Here is a 20,202-nt window from a genome sequence, read left to right on the forward strand (position 1 = left end):
AGTAGTGTGATATTGATAATTTCACTATGTAGCGAGCTAACACCGTGGTCGTAAATCACTATGAAACGTCGTCACCCCAAGCCCGGCGCTGGCCCACATTTGGGGGTCTTTGTTTCTTGGACCAACGGGTGTTCAAAAGCTTAAACCCAATTTGCAAACTAAAGCTTAATAATACATAGATACAAGTAATTATATTTGTCATATATACCTATGTTGCTAGCTAGCTATCCAGCCTAGGAAATGCTTGTTCGTATAGCTAGCTAGCGTCAGCTATCCATCCCCAAAACATAGCTAGCCTAGCTAACGTTAGCAGCATTACCTTACACCGGCGAGTCACTGCTGTCCACATGCTGTCCAAATTCGGACATTTGTAACTTTGCTATAATATTGCTACGTGGCTTTTTTCATATTTCATAAGCTTATCGGCTGAATTTTGGAACGCATCCGCGGCAGCAAGGTGGAAAATACAACTTACTTCGTTTCGTTGGCGGGTAAACTTCCAAATGCAATATAACACTGCCGCCTGTCGGGTTGGCGTATGCAAGTTGATTAGTTGAGTCAAAGATGAAGAGGCGAAGCGAGAGGGTTTACTCCGCCCAAAATCTGTCCACAGAACATTAATTATAAAGCAAGGGAGTTGTTTTTGTTTGGAGTCAATGAGTGTCGAATTTAGTCAAGATACAATTAATAGCTGTTTTGATATGTGAGGTTAACTTGATCTAATAGAAGTTTCGTAATGCTTAGGTTGTAAAAAGTGTAACGACATAAGTGAGACGCACAGGACATCCCGGAAACTGTGAAGTTATCCCTAGTGAAATTTGAGACTATGTATATTTATGAGGGCAGCATAGATTCTCAATCTCCATTGAAGACAGACGGTTGACGTCAACACCCCTAATTGAATATTCAAAATTATATTAAAGTGACGAGTTGAATCCACCAATCCAAAGAGAATAGACGGGAGCTTGACAGGCCGCTGTTCCACTCTGTGGACAACGAATCTCATTGTTAGGGCAGAGGCAAGCATCGTGTAATTATATCTAGTATCTCTGGTTGAGTCTGGTAATGAGTGAATGAAGGGAAGAGGGGAGCTAGCCTATTACAAGCCTAGTTTACATTCCGTTTTGCAACTCAGAATGTAAGTTCCTGAGATCAGGATGGTTTGTACGACGCTAGGAAGAAGGCAAATGTTCAAATTATCAACATATTCATTATCAGACATGCATTCCTAAAAACAACTTTTAAGCCTTAATGGTTAACTAGTCAGTCCCCCTGTGACCCATTTACATTTCACCAAATAGTAAAAGGCTTTAATATGGGAAGATTCTGTAAATAGTATATAGCCTTTACCGCTCACGTCATTCGTGACACACAAAAACTGACATTAGCCCCCTAGTCGACTGACGCACCGTTGCATTAATCTAAATTAAATGTATTGTAATTTTAAATCCTCATCAAGTCAGTTTAAACTAGAGATGTTTTTTTTCTTCTTCACCGCATCCCCTAGGGTCGCACTTCCGCATCTGCAGTGAAAGAGCTTGAGTACCGTTTGTTAGACCATGAGACAACCCGAAAACAGGTCTTCTGTGGACTCTGAACGGTTTGACCGAAACAACTATTATGACCACTTTTTGGAAACGGGATACTCTCACAAACACCACAAGTGTCGAGACTCTTCTGAAGTCGGTAAGGTCGACGTGTACACTTTGTATGGTAGCGTTCGAACCGTTTGGGTGACAAACTAATAGGACCCCACTTAAAAATACTTACGTTTTCATGTACCAAATACATTTAACATTCAATAGGTTTCCATTGCATTCTTAACTTGTGTAGCATATTTTCTTTTATCGACATTTGGACATTTTACCAATACATTTGCTGTTTCCATCAGGCCTGTCATGAGTATATTTCTGCATCAGGTAATTCATACACATAAAATGGTTGGAAACCTGGTTAGTGACAACAATCAACTCAAATCTTTCATCTCTGAATGGGGCTTTATTAAAACAAGGAGCAACACACTACATGCTATTTCCTATACATTTGTTTTGGTGTAAGTGTTCAAATATATACACACAAGTATGTGGACAGCCCTTCAAATTAATGGATTTGGCTATTTCAGCCACACCCGCTGCTGACAAGCGCATAAAACCAAGCACACAGCCATGCAATCTCCATAGACAAACACTGACAGTAGAATGGCCTTACTGAACAGCTCAGTGACTTTCAAAGTAGTACCGTCATAAGATGCCACCTTTCCAACAAGTCAGTTCGTCAAATGTCTGCCGTTAGAGCCGCCCTGGTCAACTGTAAGTGCTTTTATTGTGAAGTGAAAACATCTAGCTCACAGAACGCAACCACCGAGTGCTGAAGCGCGTAAAAATTGTCTGTCCTCGGGTTGCAACACTCACTACCAAGCTTCTAGAGGCAGTTTGGAACAACATCAGCACAAGAAAGGTTAGTCGGGAGCTTCATGAAATGGGTTTCCATGGCCGAGCAGCCGCACACAAGCCTAAGATCACCAGTCCAAAAGACAAATCGGGGGTTTGCTACGTGCCCCAATGCATAGTGCCAACTGTAAAGTTTGGTGGAGGAGGAATAATGGTCTGGGGCTGTTTTTCATGGTTGGGGTTAGGCTCCTTAGTTCCAGTGACGGGAAATCGTAACGTTACGGCATACAAAGACGTTCTAGACGATTCTGTGCTTTAACTTTGTGGCAACAGCTTGGGGAAGGCCCTTTCCTGTTTCAGCATAACAATTCCACTGTGCACAAAGCGAGGTCCATACAGAAATGGTTTGTCGACATCGGTGTAGAAGAACTTGACTGCACAGAGCCCTGACCTCAACCCCATCGACCACCTTCGGGATAAATGGGAACGCCGACTGCGAGCCAGGCCTTATCACCCAACATCAGTGCCCGACCTCACCAATGCTCGTGGCTGAATGGAAGCAAGTCCCCTCAGCAACGTTCCAACATCTACATGAAAGCCTTCCCAGAAGAGTGGATTCTGTTATAGCAGCAAAGGGTGGGGACCAACTACATATTAATGCCCATGGTTGGGAATGAGGAGTTCGAAGAGCAGGTGTGCACATACTTTGTAGTGTATATTCACTTACAAATTGTTTTCTCCCAAATGCACTGACAGCTACCACACTAAGATATAACCATCAATGTTTTTTCACAACCTAAAAGAGCACTTGAACAATAAGTGGTACATTTTAATAATGGCTGAGGAGTTAAAGGGATACTTCAGGATTTTGGCAATGAAGCCCTTCAATTTATTTCCCAGAGTCAGTCCGATTAACATGTTGATACCATTTTTATACCTCTCTGCATGCAGTTTGAAGGAAGTTGGTAACTAGCATTAGCGCATGACGAAGTCTACGGTAACCCCCTCGAACTTCCTTCATTAGTGGAGAAGTAGATAAAGGGCTTCATTGCCAAAATCCCAAAGTATCCCTTTAAGAACATCATTGCATTTTACAGCACAATACAACAGTTAACTATGGCCATGAAAATAGGTTCAAGTGAGCAAGAAAAAATTCTACTGAGACAGTGAAAATAGAATCAAAGTAGAATAGTACAATAATGATTATATATGGTGACACAAGACAATTAATCCCTCAAATCAATAACAGATCTTGCAAAAACATTTTGCTAAAATCATTGTTCATAGATGTTCTGTTGGATTATGATTTTCAGAGTATTCACTCATTGTGTAACCTGCGCTGTGTCTCCAGACAAAATGCAATGGACCTTTCTGCGGTGGTCTTTCAGTGACCGTAGGCTGGGATAGAGGCGCTGGCAGATGAGGCAGCGAAACGAGTTGGTCTGGTCGTGTGTTTGCAGGTGTTTCTGGAGTCCCTCCACAGTGCCAAACCAGCGCACGCACACAGGGCAACGCATGGGCTTGAAGGCAGGCTTGCACATTCCATTTAGCTGGTGAAACTTGAGGCTGAGGCCATTGGGGAAGTCCATGCTGCATCGGGAACAGTGGTTTGCCTTTGCTGTAATAGCCCCTCTGTCACCTTTACACCGATTCCAGGAGAGGTGCTTTAGCAGCGCGCCACGACTGCAAAAGGTGTTGCTGCATCGTATGCACACACAGCGCGGCTGTGGCTTCCTAGGCTTCCGCAGAGGTTGTTGATTTGGCTGAGGGCGCTGTGCTGGCAGAGAGTGTTGCGGAGGCGCATGTCGCTGCTTTGGCAGGGGCTGCCGACGTTGACGTGGCTGCTGTGGAAACCTCAGCAGTAGAGGTGGAGAGCGTTGCTGTTGCATTCCCCCATACATCTGGTGCCGAGGCTGCATGTGTACTTGTAGGTGGACTTCATAGTCTGCCCAGGAACTCAGTGTCTCACCGCATGTGGGGCAGGTATAGGCCTCCTGCGCATGCTTTTGCAAATGCTCTAGGAGGAGCCGTGGGCTAGTGAAGCCTGCCCCACACTCACACGTCACTCTCCTGGGAAGAACATTGGGCAATGACATAATACCCCAATTTGCCCCATTATCCTCCAGATTTTTACTACTTTGTGCCACGAGACGTTGTGGTGCCTGGGCTGCTGATATGCCCTGTTGTAAAAGTCCATTATCATTCTTGGCCACGGTTCTACTTAACTGGCACTTCTTCCTATGAATCAGCATGTTATCTTTGCGGTTAAAGCTCCTCCCACAGACATAGCAATCGAATTGGAATTGACCCTTGTTGACTTTCTGTGCTACCGCCCGAAAAGTAGATTGTGGCAGAAATGACCTATTTCCACACAGCCTTTGATGCTTTTTTAATGTGCACCCTCGACTGTACGTTTTCTGACATCTATAGCAGGGAAAACGTCTAGCACCATCTTTTATGAAATAAGGCACGCCATCCTTTGTGGACTTGACATGACCCTGAGAAATAGGTTCTTGTAGCATTAAATCATCGTCGTCTTCTGCATCTACTGCCTCGATCAGAACGTCAATCTCAGAATCATCTAAAGGCATTGTCCATTCTCCATCTTTACCTTCTTGTTTAAAACTACTTGCTGCGTTGTCCCCTTCACCATCTCCTTGCTGTAGTGTTGCAGATCCTGAATCAATTTCTCCTGGTGTTACATGCTTGGCAACTTCGGGATAGAAGGATGAGAAGCTTTTAGGTGAACCGGACCAGAGCAAATCAGGAAACTGTGGATATGGCCTTGATTCTGCAGAAATCGCCTCCTCCTTTATCTGACGAGTGCTGTCAGTGCCCACACCGATGTTTTTGGAGATTAGAGGCCTCTGGTTGACGCCTGTGACAGGCTCCCTTGCTTTAATGTTTTCCCCAAATGCAGTATTTTTGCACAGGGCAGAGTTGGAGGCATGCTGAGGAGGATGGGGTGGCCCCTGACACTTGTGCACATTGAGATTATACCTACGGGCATAGTTGTGCTTGCACACTTGACAAAAGTAAGGCGTCCTAGCTTTAACACTTTGGAAGCTTCTTTGCGGTTGTCGCTTCTTTTGCTTCTGGAATGATGCAGTCTTTTTGATAGAGTGGCATTTACTCCCCACTGAGGTAAGGTGGTGGGGAGCCAGGGGACAGATGTGGTTGTCTGGAAGGGGTGGTTTTCCAATCATCAGTTGTTTACAGTGACGACAACACTTCACTATCTCCTTCCTGTGTAAGGCATGATGCACTGTCAAGCTATCCAAGTCCTGAAAAACACTTCGGCAGCGACCACATTGATATCTCCCCTGTGTGGCCCTATTTCTAGAATCAATAAGCTTTTGGCGGGTCTCAAGAACTACTACAGGGCAGAAGGTCTGAGTCAAAGATATGATACCACTACTGCCAGATGGACGGGCTATTGTCTTTGCACCAGACTTTGTAAGCAGGTGTCTTAACTGGCCAATAGAGGGCCCTGGTGTGGATGCTGCTGTGTGTTTGGATTGTGACATCACCTCCACTGGTATAAGCTCTTTTTTGGGGACCACAAGTCTCTTGTGTCTTAATGGGTAGTGTTGAGCAGGTTGATAACGTTTCATGTAGGCATTTGCTATCATCTTCATTATTGTCTCATTCTTAGGTGCGCCGGCATCTTCTGAAGATGCACCGCTTGTAACGGGACAGTCTGCATCCTCAGGAGTCTCATCCTGGATGGATTGTGGCGAGGGTTCCTGTGCAGTAGAGATGTTCTCAGGTTGGTCAAGCCCATCAGGCTGTAATTCCTGCTCACTTGCACCTGGAGGGAGGTTGTTCAGCTCTGGAGATCTGGTTAGGGCAATAAACCCCTTATTTGTATAGACTTCAGGAACAGTGGATGTGCTATTAAGCTGTGGGAGAATTGAACTACGAATGACAGGAGATAGGGGTGAGGGATGAGAGGGGGGACCGAGGCCCAAAATGGTTTTGCTAAGGGTTGGCTGAGGGGAGACTGGTTGGACAGGTTCAACCAGACTGCATTCTTCTTGGCCCGAATATCTGGCATCAGTCGTCTGGGTCTGCTGCTGGGGGGTTGAGACATGAGATCTTTTATGCTCCAGCATTTCATTAAAGTTCTGAAACTCATCCCCACAATCACAGATAAAAAGAGAGGGAGCCGGGGTCTCAGGTAGTGCTTTGCAGCAGTGCTGGTCTTGGAGCTCCTTGTTTAAAAACACTTCACCACAGTGAGTGCAGAGAGGTTGCTTCTCAGATTGTGGTGGTTGCTTGTCATATTGAACTGCATGAGAAGCTTGGTGCACCAACAAGGATGCCAATCCAGTAAAGGTGGCTGAACAAGCCACACAGCGATACATTTTAGGGGATGAGGTGCTTCCCTGAAGGCCAAGCATTGTGGTACAAGACAGTCACAGTACAAAGGGGGGCTCAGGTGTCCTCAACTGGCTGATCTTGGGTTGTCAGTTTCCTGAAAAATAAAGAGAACACATTTGTCAGGAATATAAGTATCTCCTCAAACAATTTGTAAAATGTGTGAATCTCAACTCAATCCAAGCAAAATAAAGTTTACAGGTGGAAAATAAGTATTTGGTCACCTACAAACAAGCAAGATTTCTGGCTTTCACAGACCTGTAACTTATTCTTTAAGAGGCTCCTCTGTGCTCCACTCGTTACCTGTATTAATGGCACCTGTTTGAACTTGTTATCAGTATAAAAGACACCTGTCCACAACCTCAAACATTCACACTCCAAACTCCACTATGGCCAAGACCAAAGAGCTGTCAAAGGACACCAGAAACAAAATTGTAGACCTGCACCAGGCTGAGAAGACTGAATCTGCAATAGATAAGCAGCTTGGTTTGAAGAAATCAACTGTCGGAGCAATTATTAGGAAATGGAAGACATACAAGACCACTGATAATCTCCCTCGATCTGGGGCTCCACGCAAGATCTCACCCCGGGGGTCAAAATGATCACAAGAACAGTGAGCAAAAAATCCCAGGACCACACGTGGGGACCTAGTGAATGACCTGCAGAGAGCTGGGACCAAAGTAACAAAGCCTACCATCAGAAAGGGCATTGAAGATTAAACGTGGCTGGGTCTTTCAGCATGACAATGATCCCAAACACACCGCCCGGGCAACAAAGGAGTGGCTTCGTAAGAAGCATTTCAAGGTGCTGGAGTGACCTAGCCAGTCTCCAAATCTCAACCCCATAGAAAATCTTTGGAGGGAGTTGAAAGTCCGTGTTGCCCAGCTATATCCCCAAAACATCACTGCTCTAGACGAGATCTGCATGGAGGAATGGGCCAAAATACCAGCAACAGTGTGTGAAACCTTGTGAAGACTTACAGAAAACGTTTGACCTCTGTCATTGCCAACAAAGGGTATATAACAAAGTATTGAGAAACTTTTGTTAGTGACCAAATACTTATTTTCCACCATCATTTGCAAATAAATTCATTTAAAAAATCCTACAATGTGATTTTCTGGATTTCTCTCATTTTGTCTGTCATAGTTGAAGTGTACCTATGATAAATTACACGCCTCATATTTTTAAGTGGGATAACTTGCACAATTGGTGGCTGACTAAATACTTTTTTTGCCCCACTGTATGTATGCATGTGTATATATCTACATATATAACTTCATTTCTGAAACTATTTACCAAATGACATAGGTTCCTTCACAATCTCAGCAATGATTATATAATATACACCATAACACTTCAGCTACACTGATGTCATGAGGATACCTGGGCCACCTATTGAGATGAGCCGTTTGTTCAGTAAATCAGGTAAAAAGGAGACTGGAATGCACCTTTAAGTTAATAGATATGATTCATGTATAAAGACTGGATCAGCCCATGCGAGGCTCGCCTACAAAAAGGTTTACAATTACAGGAAAATATAAAACTCATTCTCTCAGCCTCAAGGCAATGTGTAGAATAGCATGAGAAGCTATAAAACTGCAAAACAAATTCTCTGCTCCATGGAAAAAGTGTAGAATTGTGCTCTTCATGGATGAAACCCGGTTTTAACTGTACCGGGCAGACGGCAGTGGGCCGGTGTAGTGTGGGCGAGTGGTTTGCTGATGTCAATGTTGTGAACAGAGTGACTCATGGTAGCGGTGGGGTTATGATATGGGAAGGATTAGGCTACGGACAACGAACACAATAGCATTTTATCGATGGTAATTTGAATGCACAGAGATACCGTTATAAGCAGTGGTGTAAAGTACTTAAGTAAAAACATTTTAAAGTACTCCATTAGTCGTTTTTTGGGGTATCTGTACTTTAAAAAAGTTTAACTTTTAAGTCACTATACTCCTAAAGAGAATAATGTACTTTGTACACCCAAAAGTTCACATTACATTTTTATTGCTGAGCAGGACAGAAAATGGTTCAATTGACACATTATCAAGATAACATCCACAAATGCTTTGTTTATAAATGTCTGAGTGTTGGAGTGTGCCCCTGGCTGTCCGAAAAAAAAGAAGACAACTGTGCGTCTGGTTTACGTAATACCTGGACAAAAGGAATACTTATGTGAATGCTATTCATTGACTAAAGCTCAGCGTCCAACACCATAGTACCCTCAAAGCTCCTCACTAAGCTAAGGATCCTGGGACAAAACCCCTTCCTCTGCAACTGGATCCTGGACTTACTGACGGGCCACCCCCAGGTGGTGAGGGTAGGTAGCAACACATCTGCCACGCTGATCCTCAACACTGGAGCTCCCCAGGGGTGCGTGCTCAGTCCCCTCCTGTACTCCCTGTTCACCCATGACTGCATGGCCAGGCATGACTCCAACACCATCATTAAGTTTGCAGACGATAACAGTGGTAGGCCTGATCCCCGACAATGACGAGACAGCCTATAGGGAGGTCAGAGACCTGGCCGGGTGGTGCCAGAATAACAACCTGTCCCTCAACGTGACTAAGGAGATTGTGGACTGCAGGAAAAGGAGGACTGAGCACACCCCCATTCTCATCGACGGGGCTGTCGTGGAGCAGGTTGAGAGCTTCAAGTTCCTTGGTGTCCATATCAACAACAAACTAGAATGGTCAAAACACACCAAGACAGTCGTGAAGAGTGCACGACAAAACCTATTCCCCCTCAGGAGACTGAAAAGATTTGGCATGTGTCCCGAGATCCTCAAAAGGTTCTACAGCTGTAACATCGAGAGCATCACTGTCTGGTACGGTAACTGCTCGGCCTCTGACCGCAAGGCACTACAGAGGGTAGTGCGTACGGCCCAGTACATCACTGGGGCTAAGCTGCCTGCCATCCAGGACCTCTACACCAGGCGATGTCAGACGAAGGCCCTAAAAATTGTCCAAGACCCCAGCCACCCCAGCCACAGACTGTTCTCTCTACTACCACATGGCAAGCAGTACAAGAGTTCCAAGTCTAGGACAAAAAGGCTTCTCAACAGTTTTTACCCTCAAGCCATAAGACTCCTGAACAGGTAATCAAATGGCTACCCGGGCATTGTGTGCCCCCTCAACCCCTCTTTTTACACTGCTGGTAATCTCTGTTTATGATATGCATCGTCACTTTTACTATACACTCATGTACATATTACCTCCAATTGGGCCGACCAACCAGTGCTAACCGGGCTATCTGCATAGTGTCCCATCCGCCAACCCTCTTTTACGCTACTCTCTGTTCATCATATTATGCATAGTCACTTTAACCATATCTACATGTACATACTACCGCAATCAGCCTGACAAACCGGTGTCTGTATGTAGCCTCGCTACTGTATATAGCCTGTCTTATTTCTTTACCTACCTATTGTTCACCTAATACCTTTTTTGCACTATTGGTTAGAGCCTGTAAATAAGCATTTCACTATAAGGTCTACTACATCTGTTGTATTCAGCGCACGGTGACAAAAAAACTTTGATTTGATGAGGAATTTCAAAAATATTTATACCTTTACTTTTGATACTTAAGTATATTTAAAACCAAATAGTTTCAAACTTTTACTCAAGTATGATTTTATTGGGTGACTAACTTGAGTCCTATTCTATGACAGTATCTTTACCTTTACACAAGTATGACAATTGGATACTTTTTCCACCACTGTTTACGAGATCCTGAGGCCCATTGTTGTGCCATTAATCCGCCTCAAGTTTCTGCATGATAAAGCACAGCCCCATGGCGCAGGGATCTGTACACAATTCTTGGAAGCTGAAAATGTCCCAGTTCTTCCATGGCTTACATACTGATAGATTAAATGGCAAGTTAAGCCCGGGAATTTTGGTAATTTTGCTTAAATGCATAAAAGAAAAGTTAGCTTTTAACAGTGAACCTTTTTTGTGGGATACACAAGGTGCCAAATCATATGTGAGGAATGCAACAAAGATGCAGAATCATCTGGCCAAGTGAATAAAGTTCCCTCAACGCTCACAACAAGCAAACTCTGACAAAAGTCCCTCCACTTCTATTCAAGGTGAAAATGATGAATCAGACACCTTATCGATAGCAACAGCTCATGGTCCTCCTGGAACCAGAAATTTATTTGACTCAATGGAGGAACGTAGTCAGAGATGCTGATGAATGTCTTGCTCGAGCTGTGTATGCAACTGGTTCACCTCTGATTCTCACAAGCAATGTGTATTGGTAGATATTTCTGAATGTTCTTCGCCCAGCATACACCCCTCCAACCAGACATGCTTTATCTACTAATTTGCTGGATGCAGAGTTCAACAGAGTTCAAGTGAAGGTCAAACAAATCAGAGAAAGCAGACTATTGCAATCATCTCTGATGGGTGGTCGAATGTTCGTGGGTAAGGAATAATTAATTACACCAGCTCCACCCCTCAACCAGTATTCTACAAGAGCACAGACACAAGGGACAACCGACACACTGGTCTCTATGATGCAGATGAGCTGAAGGCAGTCATCACTCACCTTGGATGACAGAAGGTGAGTGTCTGCTCTGGTGACAGACAATGCAGCAAACATGAAGGCTGCTTGGTCTAAAGTGGAGGAGTCCTACCCCCACATCATACCAATTGGCTATGATGCTCATGGATTGAATCTGCTCCTCAAGGACATCATGGCACTGAAAACAACGGATACACTCTACAAGAGAGCCAAGGAAATGGTTAGGTATGTGAAGGCTCATCAAGTTATAGCAGCAATAAACCTCACCAAGCAAAGTGAGAAGAATAAGAGCACCACATTGAAACTGCCCAGCAAAACCAGTTGGGGTGGTGTTGTCATCATGTTTGACAGTCTCCTGGAGGGGAAGGTGTCTCCAAGAAATGGCCACCTCAGTCTGCCAATATGGACAGCCCCATCAAGAGGATCCTCCTGGAGGATGTATTTTGGGAGAGTGGTAAGCAGCCTGAATCCTATAGCAGTAGCCATTGCACGGATTGAGGGAGACAATACCATCCTGTCTGATGTTCAGACTCTGCTTGCAGATGTAAGAGAATAAATCTGTACTGCCCTGCCCACTTCACTGTTGCTCCAAGAAGAGGAAACTGCAGTTCTGAAATGCATCAAAAAGTGTGAAGACTTCTGCCTTAACTTCTTTGGGATAGGGAGGGGGTGGTATTTTGACATCCGGATGAAAAGCGTGCCCAAAGTAAACTGCCTGTTACTCAGGCACAGAAGCAAGGATATGCATATAATTGGTAGATTTGGATAAACACTCTAAAGTTTCTAAAACTGTGAAAATAATGTCTGTGAGTATAACAGAACTGAAATGACAGGCGAAACCCTGAGGACAAACCCCCCCCCCCCCCCCCCAAAAAAAAAAATTCACCCTACCACTGATTTCAATGGCTGGCACTTTTATAACAGGGCGAAATCGTGCCCGGTTGCAGTTCCTAGGGCTTCCACTAGATGTCAGTCTTTAGAAAGAGTTTCAGGCTGGTTTCTGGAAAAATTAGCCAGAAATTGTAGTTTTTCTAGGTGGCTCCCATTTTGGCTGTAGTGTTTCTAAGCGCGTTCTTTGGTATTTTTCTCCAGTAAAGACAATAACGATTCTCCGTCTTAAATTGTATTTTTTATTTGCGTATTAGGGTACCTAAGGTTTGATTATAAATGTTGATTGACTTGTTTGGATAAGATTATTGGTAACATTTGGGATTCATTTTGTATGCATTTTGAAGGAAGGAAACCGAGTGGATTATTGACTGAAGTGCGCCAGCTAAACTGAGTTTTTATGGATATAAAAAAGGAGTTTATCGAACAACAGGACCATTTGTAATGTAACTGGGACCTTTTGGAGTGCCAACAGAAGATCTTCAAAAGTAAGGAATATATTATATAGCTATTTCTGACTTTCGTGTCGCAACTCCCCGGTTGAAAATGATTTGTTATGCATTTGTGTGCTGGGCGCTGTCCTCAGATAATCGCATGGTTTGCTTTCGCCGTAAAGCCTTTTTGAAATCTGACACGGTGGCTCGATTAAGCCCCAAGTATGCTGGCAAGAGCATCCTGTCTGGTGCAGAGATCAACTAGGCCTATGGTGTCATCACTACTGTGTCTCACCACCTTGGCCTGGATGAGGGCACGGTTCTTGGCAGTCTGGCAAAGTACACTTCTAAGCAAGGGCTTTGGGATGGAGATGCAATATGGCAGTCGTGCCAACATATCTCATCAGCCACCTGGTGGAAGGGACTTTGTGGATCTGAGGCTCCTTCCCCTGTTGCCTCCATCACCCCCCAAATCCCACCAACATCAGCCGCCTCAGAGCGCAACTGGTCTTGTTTGGGAACAGACAAAAGCAGGCAACAGGCTGACCAATACAAGGGTTGAAAACATTGGTGGACACCCGGGCAAATTTGAGGCTTTTTGAGCATGACAACGAGCCATCCTCAACAAGGTTGGAAAGTGACAGTGTGGATGAGGCCTCAGAGTCTGATGTTCAAGAGGTGGACATTGAGGAGGTCCAGGGAGAATACATGGAAGCCTGAGAGGAAGACAACTAAAGCTTTAGTTTCTAGACTATCATTTTATGTATGTTGAAAACGTTTTTGGAAGATGCGATGATCATTCAAAATTCCCTTTTGTTGTTCAGTGAAATCATCCCATGTGAAGAGTTAAATAATTAAAGTTCAATTCGTAACAATTGTTGCTTTTTTTTCTATTGGAAGGATTTAATCATTTGCAATTATGTCTACTTATGGTAAACGGTTTGTTTCCTTATCCATATGATATGGTAAATATATCCAATGCAAAAAAACATCTACATTTAAACAGTTAATTCCCATATATTCCCACATTAAGTTTCCACCTCTGAATATTCCCCAAAATGTGCAACCCCACATACTGACCAGACATGTCACGCATTGAGCAAGTTTGGGATGTCCTGGATCGACTTTGCACAACAGCATGTTCCAGTTGCCACCAATATCCAGCATTTCGCACAGCATTCCACAATCAACAGCTTAATCAACTCTATGCCAAAGAGATGTGTCTCGCTGCATAAGGCAAATGGTGGTCACAACAGACACTGACTGGTTTTCTGATCCATGGCCTACTTAAAAAAAAAAAAAAGTTATCTGTGACTAACCAATGCATATCTATATTCCCAGTCATGTGAAATCTGTAGATTAGGGCAGTAAGGTCTAATGAATTCATTTCAATTGACTGATCCTTTTATATACGGCGACCCAGTCAAATCTTTGAAATTGTTGCATGTTGCGCTTATATTTTTGTTCAGTGTACATCTCACGCTTTCTACAGTTCCACTGGATGATGTGAATAAATATTGTTTATTGAAATGTTAACTATCAACGGTTGGTGACTTGTGTCATGTGATATAGGTGGCTTATTGTTAAGTTTCCTATATACTATTGGCTGCCTAGTGATTGCAACATTATAACTCTCCAATGTGTATAGTTGGCAAATGTTTCATTTCCAAGTGCTACTGAAAAAGCTTAAGTGAAATGCACTAACTGCGCGTGATACACGTCATTACTCTACTGTGGTCTATCAATAAATTCCAAATCTTTATACCATACCCAGAGGGTGGCGTTCGCGAGCGAGGTGGTCACCGGACAAACTAGCTATGAGTTGAACATATTTGGCTGAAAAACTAGTAGCCAGTTGTTTCCCATGGTGGAAACCAGAGGCTGGTTGGAGAAGCTTTAGGACAGGCTCATTGTATTGGCTGGAATGGAATTAATGGAACAGTTTCAAACGTCAAACATATGGAGACCGCATGTTTGACTACGTTCCATTAGTTAATTCCAGCCAATACAATGGGCCTGTTCTCCTATAGCTCCTCCCACCAGCCAACACTGGTGGAAACGCATCTAACCCGCTGGCTCCTGAAACCCCATGAGCTCCCGAGTCTAGCTAACATTAGCTAACTGGCATCGCAAATTAGCATCTCGCTAGCTAACCGTTTTTAGAAGAAAACAGATGATCGGCTCTGCCGCACGAGCATGCTTTTGCGGCACAGTTGATAGCGAACTGGACTTCGGGCTAGAAGGTCGAGACCTGCTCCCTGCTGTTTCGTTACATTACCCATGCCTCCAAGGGAGACTGCGATCCCACTTCTGACACCAATGTAATGAAACAGAAGGGAGCAGGTCTCGACCTTCTAGCCCGACTCGACTGTGCCGCAAAAGCAGGCTCGTGCAGCAGAGCCGATTTCCGCGCTTATAAACCCAGGGTCGTTACAATATGAATCAAACTGTAGCTAGCTAGCATGCCCTCCACGTTATTGGGGCGTGGGAAGGTCAGATTCATATTTACATTTTATGTTAACATTCATTGAAATTGGTGGTTACTACTGGTTTCAGATCCGCCATGTTTTCTGTTTTGGTAGGAGGTCAGAGTATGTCGATACTCATGAATATTCATGAAATTGCCTAGCCCACCTGCAGTAACGCACCCCCACATCCCATTGGTTCCTTCATTTGAGAAAGTCATCTTCATGCTTGTGTGACACTTGAATGTGGCTAAAAAATGGAAATAAAAACTCTGATAATACTTTTCACTCCAAACTGCTATGTACCGGAGTCCTCCTTACTAGCTGCCCTCACCGTCGTTAAAAACATAACTGTGCCCCCGGTCGTGTGGTAGCTGTACCGGAGTCTGCTGTGTACCGGAGACCTCCTTACTAGCTAAGTGTCCTTTGCTCCCGCGTGCCAAATACACGCCCTCGTTGTAGTCAACGTATCTGGGAAAAAAATTGTGCCCGACAGGCGGGGTAGAAGGACACGGTCTACAGTTGTAGCTAGCCGTTGGCTATTGCTATTGTGCATTATGACCACCTACTGTACAGGAGCGGCCCTCTTTCACGCCCGTCCTAGTTTAAAATGTTCCCAATATTAGTATAAAGTGGGATTTCTGCAGATACAGAAATGCCCACATGCAGGAACTCCCCGAATTGCGCAGCCCTTAATGGACATTTCGCTAACGTTCCTGGCCACTTAGCTTTCATTTAACATGAATGGGGCTGTTGTTTATATCGCCCCCAGCGTGCTATGTGGATTTCAGGTGATACGGGGTTAGACGGTATATGCTATATGGAGCAATGGTGTAGGGCAAAATCATTATTTTAGGATATTTATGCAAAAGTCAAGAAAAACGCTGGGCCCTGAAGGAAAGAAATGTATGCATCTGATTTACTGCACATCAACACAATCTAGTAAAATCTATCGACTTCCCTAAAATTATGAACTTTGCACCTGACAAGAGCGCGCTAATATAAGAAAAAAAGCATGCATGATTGCAATGACATTTGTTTTTGTAGCAAAACCGCACTTCACGCCATATTGGTGGAGTATCTATAGCTTTATAATAATCCATTAAATGTCTAATAAATTGGCAAATTAGCTAAGTGTTTTGAAAAGTACATATAGTACAGAACAATGAAACTAAGCAGGTATATCGTTACTAGTTTAGAAATGCCACGAGCTTTTGGTAGAGCAATTCAAATCGACGATGGCAGACGTAACGTTAGCTTGCTAATGTTAGCCACACAATCAACCATTGCATTAGCTAACTAGTTCCAGAAATGAGTGACCTAACTACTGTTTTTAAACTACAGCTAGCTAACAAAAACATATGTATGTGCCGTGTGTAGTTAAAAAAAAATACCTAGCAAAAAAAAAAAACACGCATTGATGATGTCCAAGAAAGCGTTAGTGTAGTGAACAAAAGCCAGCTAGCTTGCCAACTAGCTAGCCTTGCTAACAACACACCATAATGTGATTAGGTAACGTTAATGTTACCCGACATCTTTCAATACAATTCTTCCAGATGATTGTGAAAGTTTCGCTTATTAAGCATAACAGGTCAAATTAACATATTGACAAGATGTGGGAAAATGCTAACGTCAGAAAGTACGATTTAGGTATGCCATTCTGAAATTTCCTCGTCGTTCAATGACAGACAATATATTTAGTAAACTTACCATCAGTAATTTAATTTATTACAGTATGTTGTATCATCCACGGCTACTTTCGTTCAATACCGATTCATTTGCATATTTTAGAAATATTATTTGCAGCCACACTGCTGTTCAGGTCGTGTATTCGGTTGATGTGTGCTGCTGCACAGCTGTAGCAAAAATGGGTGCGTTCCAGGTGGTCTTCATCACCAGTCGCGCGCACTTGTATCGTCTTTGTGGCTCATGGACTTGTCAAATCTGATCATCTGCGCAGCGTGGCTACATTATAAACGGACTGGAACGTAACCAGTCGCTTTGGGGGAGTTTTTTCTAAATCCTCCCAAAGAACTGGGCAGCAGACTGCAGAAATCTTAGAACATTCTGCCAACTTTCGACTCGAGTCAGAGTGATAAACCCAAACTAATAATGGCATACTGACGATAACTGTAAATAATTATTCAGGTCAAAAACGTCGTTTAATGTAAATTTCTATATTATAACTTTATTCTCTAGCCTACTTTTTGTATTTCAATTTGATGGCGGCTCACTGCATTGACAAATGTAATCCCTGCACATTATACCATTGAAACTGTGGCGCTTTATATTTACTATTGAGATGTGTTTTTACTGCCATTTAAAATAGACAAAAATGTTAATGATATTGTTCTCTGCTCAGTGTAGGCCTGAATGGTTATGGCTAAAGATTGCCAACACATTGGAAGTTGTATCCCACCTGTTAAGCAAAGGGGGTCTTCTTTTCTGGTCTTTATTTGATTATGATTTACTCTCCAGTCAGAATACATGTATACAATACAGGAATACAGTACCAGTCAAAAGTTCAGACTCTTTATTTTATTTTATACATTGTAGAATAATAGTGGAGACATCAAAACTATGAAATAATCTATATGGAATCACGTAGTAACCAAATCATGTAGTAAACAAATCAAAATATATTTTATATTTGAGATTCTTCAAAGTAGCCACCCTTTGCCTAGATGACAGCTTTGCATACGCTTGGCATTCTCTCAACCAGCTTCAATTAACAGCCTTGTTAAAAGTTAATAGTTAATTTGTGGAATTTCTTGACCAAGTCCATATTATGGCAAGAACAGCTCAAATAAGCAAAGAGAAACGACAGTCCATCATTACTTTGACTGACCTTCACGTGTTAATCTGGAAAATGTAAAATACTTTGAAAGTTTCTTCAAGTGCAGTTGCAAAAACCATTAAGCGCTATAATGAAACTGGCTCTCATGAGGACCGCCACAGGAAAGGAAGACCCAGAGTTACCTCTGCTTCAGAGGATAAGTTCATTAGTTACCAGCCTCAGATTGCAGCCCAAACAAATGCTTCACAGAGTTCAAGTAACAGACACATCTCAACATCAACTGTTCAGAGGAGACTACGTGAATCAGGCTTTCATGGTCAAATTGCTGCAAAGAAACCACATCTAAAGGACACCAATAAGAAGAGACTTGCTTGGGCCAAGAAACAAAAGCAATGGACAATATACTGTTGGAAATCTGTCCTTCGGTCTGATGAGTCCTTTTTTGAGATTTTTGGTTCCAACCACCGTGTCTTTGTGAGACGCAGAGGAGGTGAACGGACGATCTCCTCGTGTGGTTCCCAACGTGAAGCATGGAGGAGGTGTGATGGTGCTTGCTGGTGACAGTCAGTGATTTATTTAGAATTCAAGGCACACTTAACCAGCTTGGCTACCACAGCATTCTGCAGCGATACGCCATCCCATCTGGTTTGCACTTAGTAGGACTATCATTTGTTTTTCAACAGGACAATGACTCAAAACAGGCTGTGTAAGGGCTATTTGACCAAGAAGGAGAGTGATGGATTTGTTGAACACTTTTTTGGGTTACTACATGATTCCATATATTATTTCATAGTTTTGATGTCTTCACTATTATTTTACAATGTAGAAAATAGTAAAAATAAAGAAAAACGCTGGAATGAGTAGGTGTCCAAACTTTTGACTGGTACTGTATGTAGATAAATACTGAACAAAAATGCAACAATTTTACAGAGTTACAGTTCATATAAGGAAATCAGTCAATTGAAATAAATAAATTAGACCCTGACCTATAGATTTCACATGACTGGGCTGGGGCACTGGATGTGAAGGTCCTGGGTGGATATGGAGGTCCAAATTGTCTATAATGATGTTGGAGGCAGCTTATGGTAGAGAAATTAACATTCAATTCTCTCTGGTGGACATTCCTGCAGTCAGCAGGCCAATTGCACACTCCCTCAAAACTTGAGACATCTTTGGAATTGTGTTGTGTGACACAATTGCACATTTTAGAGAGTGGCCTTTTACTTTCCCCAGCACAAGGGGCACCTGTGTAATGATTATGCTATTTAATCAGCTTCTTGATATGCCACACCTGTCATATGGATTGATTATCTTGGCAAAGGAGAAATGCTCACTAATAGGGTTGTATACTAATTTGTACACAAAATGAGAGAAATAACATTTCTGGGATCATTTTTGCAGCTCATGAAACACGGGACCAACATTTCAGATGTTGCTTTTATATTTTTTTGTTCAGTGTAAGTTGCATGGACTCACTATGTGCAATAGTGTTTAACATGATTTTTCAATGACTACCTCATCTCTGTACCCCACACAAAAGTATCTTTAAGGTATCTCAGTCGAGAAGTAAATTTCAAGCACAGATTCAACCAACAAGACAAGAGAGGCTTTCCATTGTCTCGCAAAAGCCACCTATTGGTAAAAAAAATGCACATTGAATATCTCTTTGAGCATAGTGAAGTTATTACACTTTTGGAGGTGTATCAATTCATCCAGTCACTACAACGATACAGGCGTCCTTCCTAACTCAGTTGCCATGAGGCCAATGGTGACGTTACAACAGAGTTTAATGCCTGTGATAATTTTCTCCTAAGGATGGATCAACAACATTGTAGTTACTTCACTATAATAACCTTAGAGTGAAAAGAAGGAAGCATGTACAGAATAAAAATATTCCAAAACATGCATGCTGGTTGCAACAAGGCACTAAAGTAATACTGCAAAAAATGTGGCAAAGCAAATTCACTTTTGTCCTGAATACAAAGTGTTGTTTGGGATAAATCCAATACAACACGAGTACCAATCTTCATATTTTCAAACATTGTGGTGGCTGCATCATGTTATGCGTATGCTTGTAATTGTTAATAGACTGGGGAGTTTTTCCGGGATAAAGAAATGAATTAAATAGAGCTAAGCACATGCAAAATCCTGGAGAAAAACCTGGTTCAATCTGCTTTCTACCAGACACTGGAAGATGAATTCCCCTTTCAGTAGGACAATATCCTAAAACACATGGCCAAATCTACACTGGAGTTGTTTACCAAAAAGACAGTTAATGCCCCTGAGTGGCCTACTTATAGGGTTGACTTAAATCTACTTGAAAA

General features: G+C 42.8%; 1 protein-coding gene across 2 annotated transcripts; it reads right to left on the reverse strand.

The window, feature by feature from the left end:
* Positions 1-1,990: 1,990 nt before the first annotated feature.
* On the reverse strand, positions 1,991-16,938 carry LOC139422942 (zinc finger protein 629-like). Of its 2 annotated transcripts, XM_071174449.1 has the most exons (3): positions 16,792-16,909; positions 11,319-11,492; positions 1,991-6,867 (listed from the first exon to the last, which is right to left on the reverse strand). In XM_071174449.1, exon 3 carries the CDS (start codon positions 6,791-6,793, stop codon positions 3,713-3,715), a length of 3,081 nt encoding a protein of 1,026 aa, XP_071030550.1. In that variant the 5' UTR covers positions 6,794-6,867; positions 11,319-11,492; positions 16,792-16,909; the 3' UTR covers positions 1,991-3,712. The 2 variants fall into 2 exon arrangements, with proteins under 2 accessions (XP_071030550.1, XP_071030541.1); XM_071174440.1 differs by lacking the exon at positions 11,319-11,492 and having other exon boundaries at positions 16,792-16,938.
* Between the last annotated feature and the right edge of the window lie 3,264 nt (positions 16,939-20,202).

Source organism: Oncorhynchus clarkii, chromosome 2 (genome assembly GCF_045791955.1).
Source record: "Oncorhynchus clarkii lewisi isolate Uvic-CL-2024 chromosome 2, UVic_Ocla_1.0, whole genome shotgun sequence".
Classification (NCBI taxonomy): Eukaryota; Metazoa; Chordata; class Actinopteri; order Salmoniformes; family Salmonidae; genus Oncorhynchus; species Oncorhynchus clarkii.

Coding starts and splice junctions, on each gene's coding strand:
- LOC139422942 (XM_071174440.1), bottom strand. CDS start 6,793: ATGCTTGGCCTTCAGGGAAGCACCTCATCCCCTAAAATGTATCGCTGT.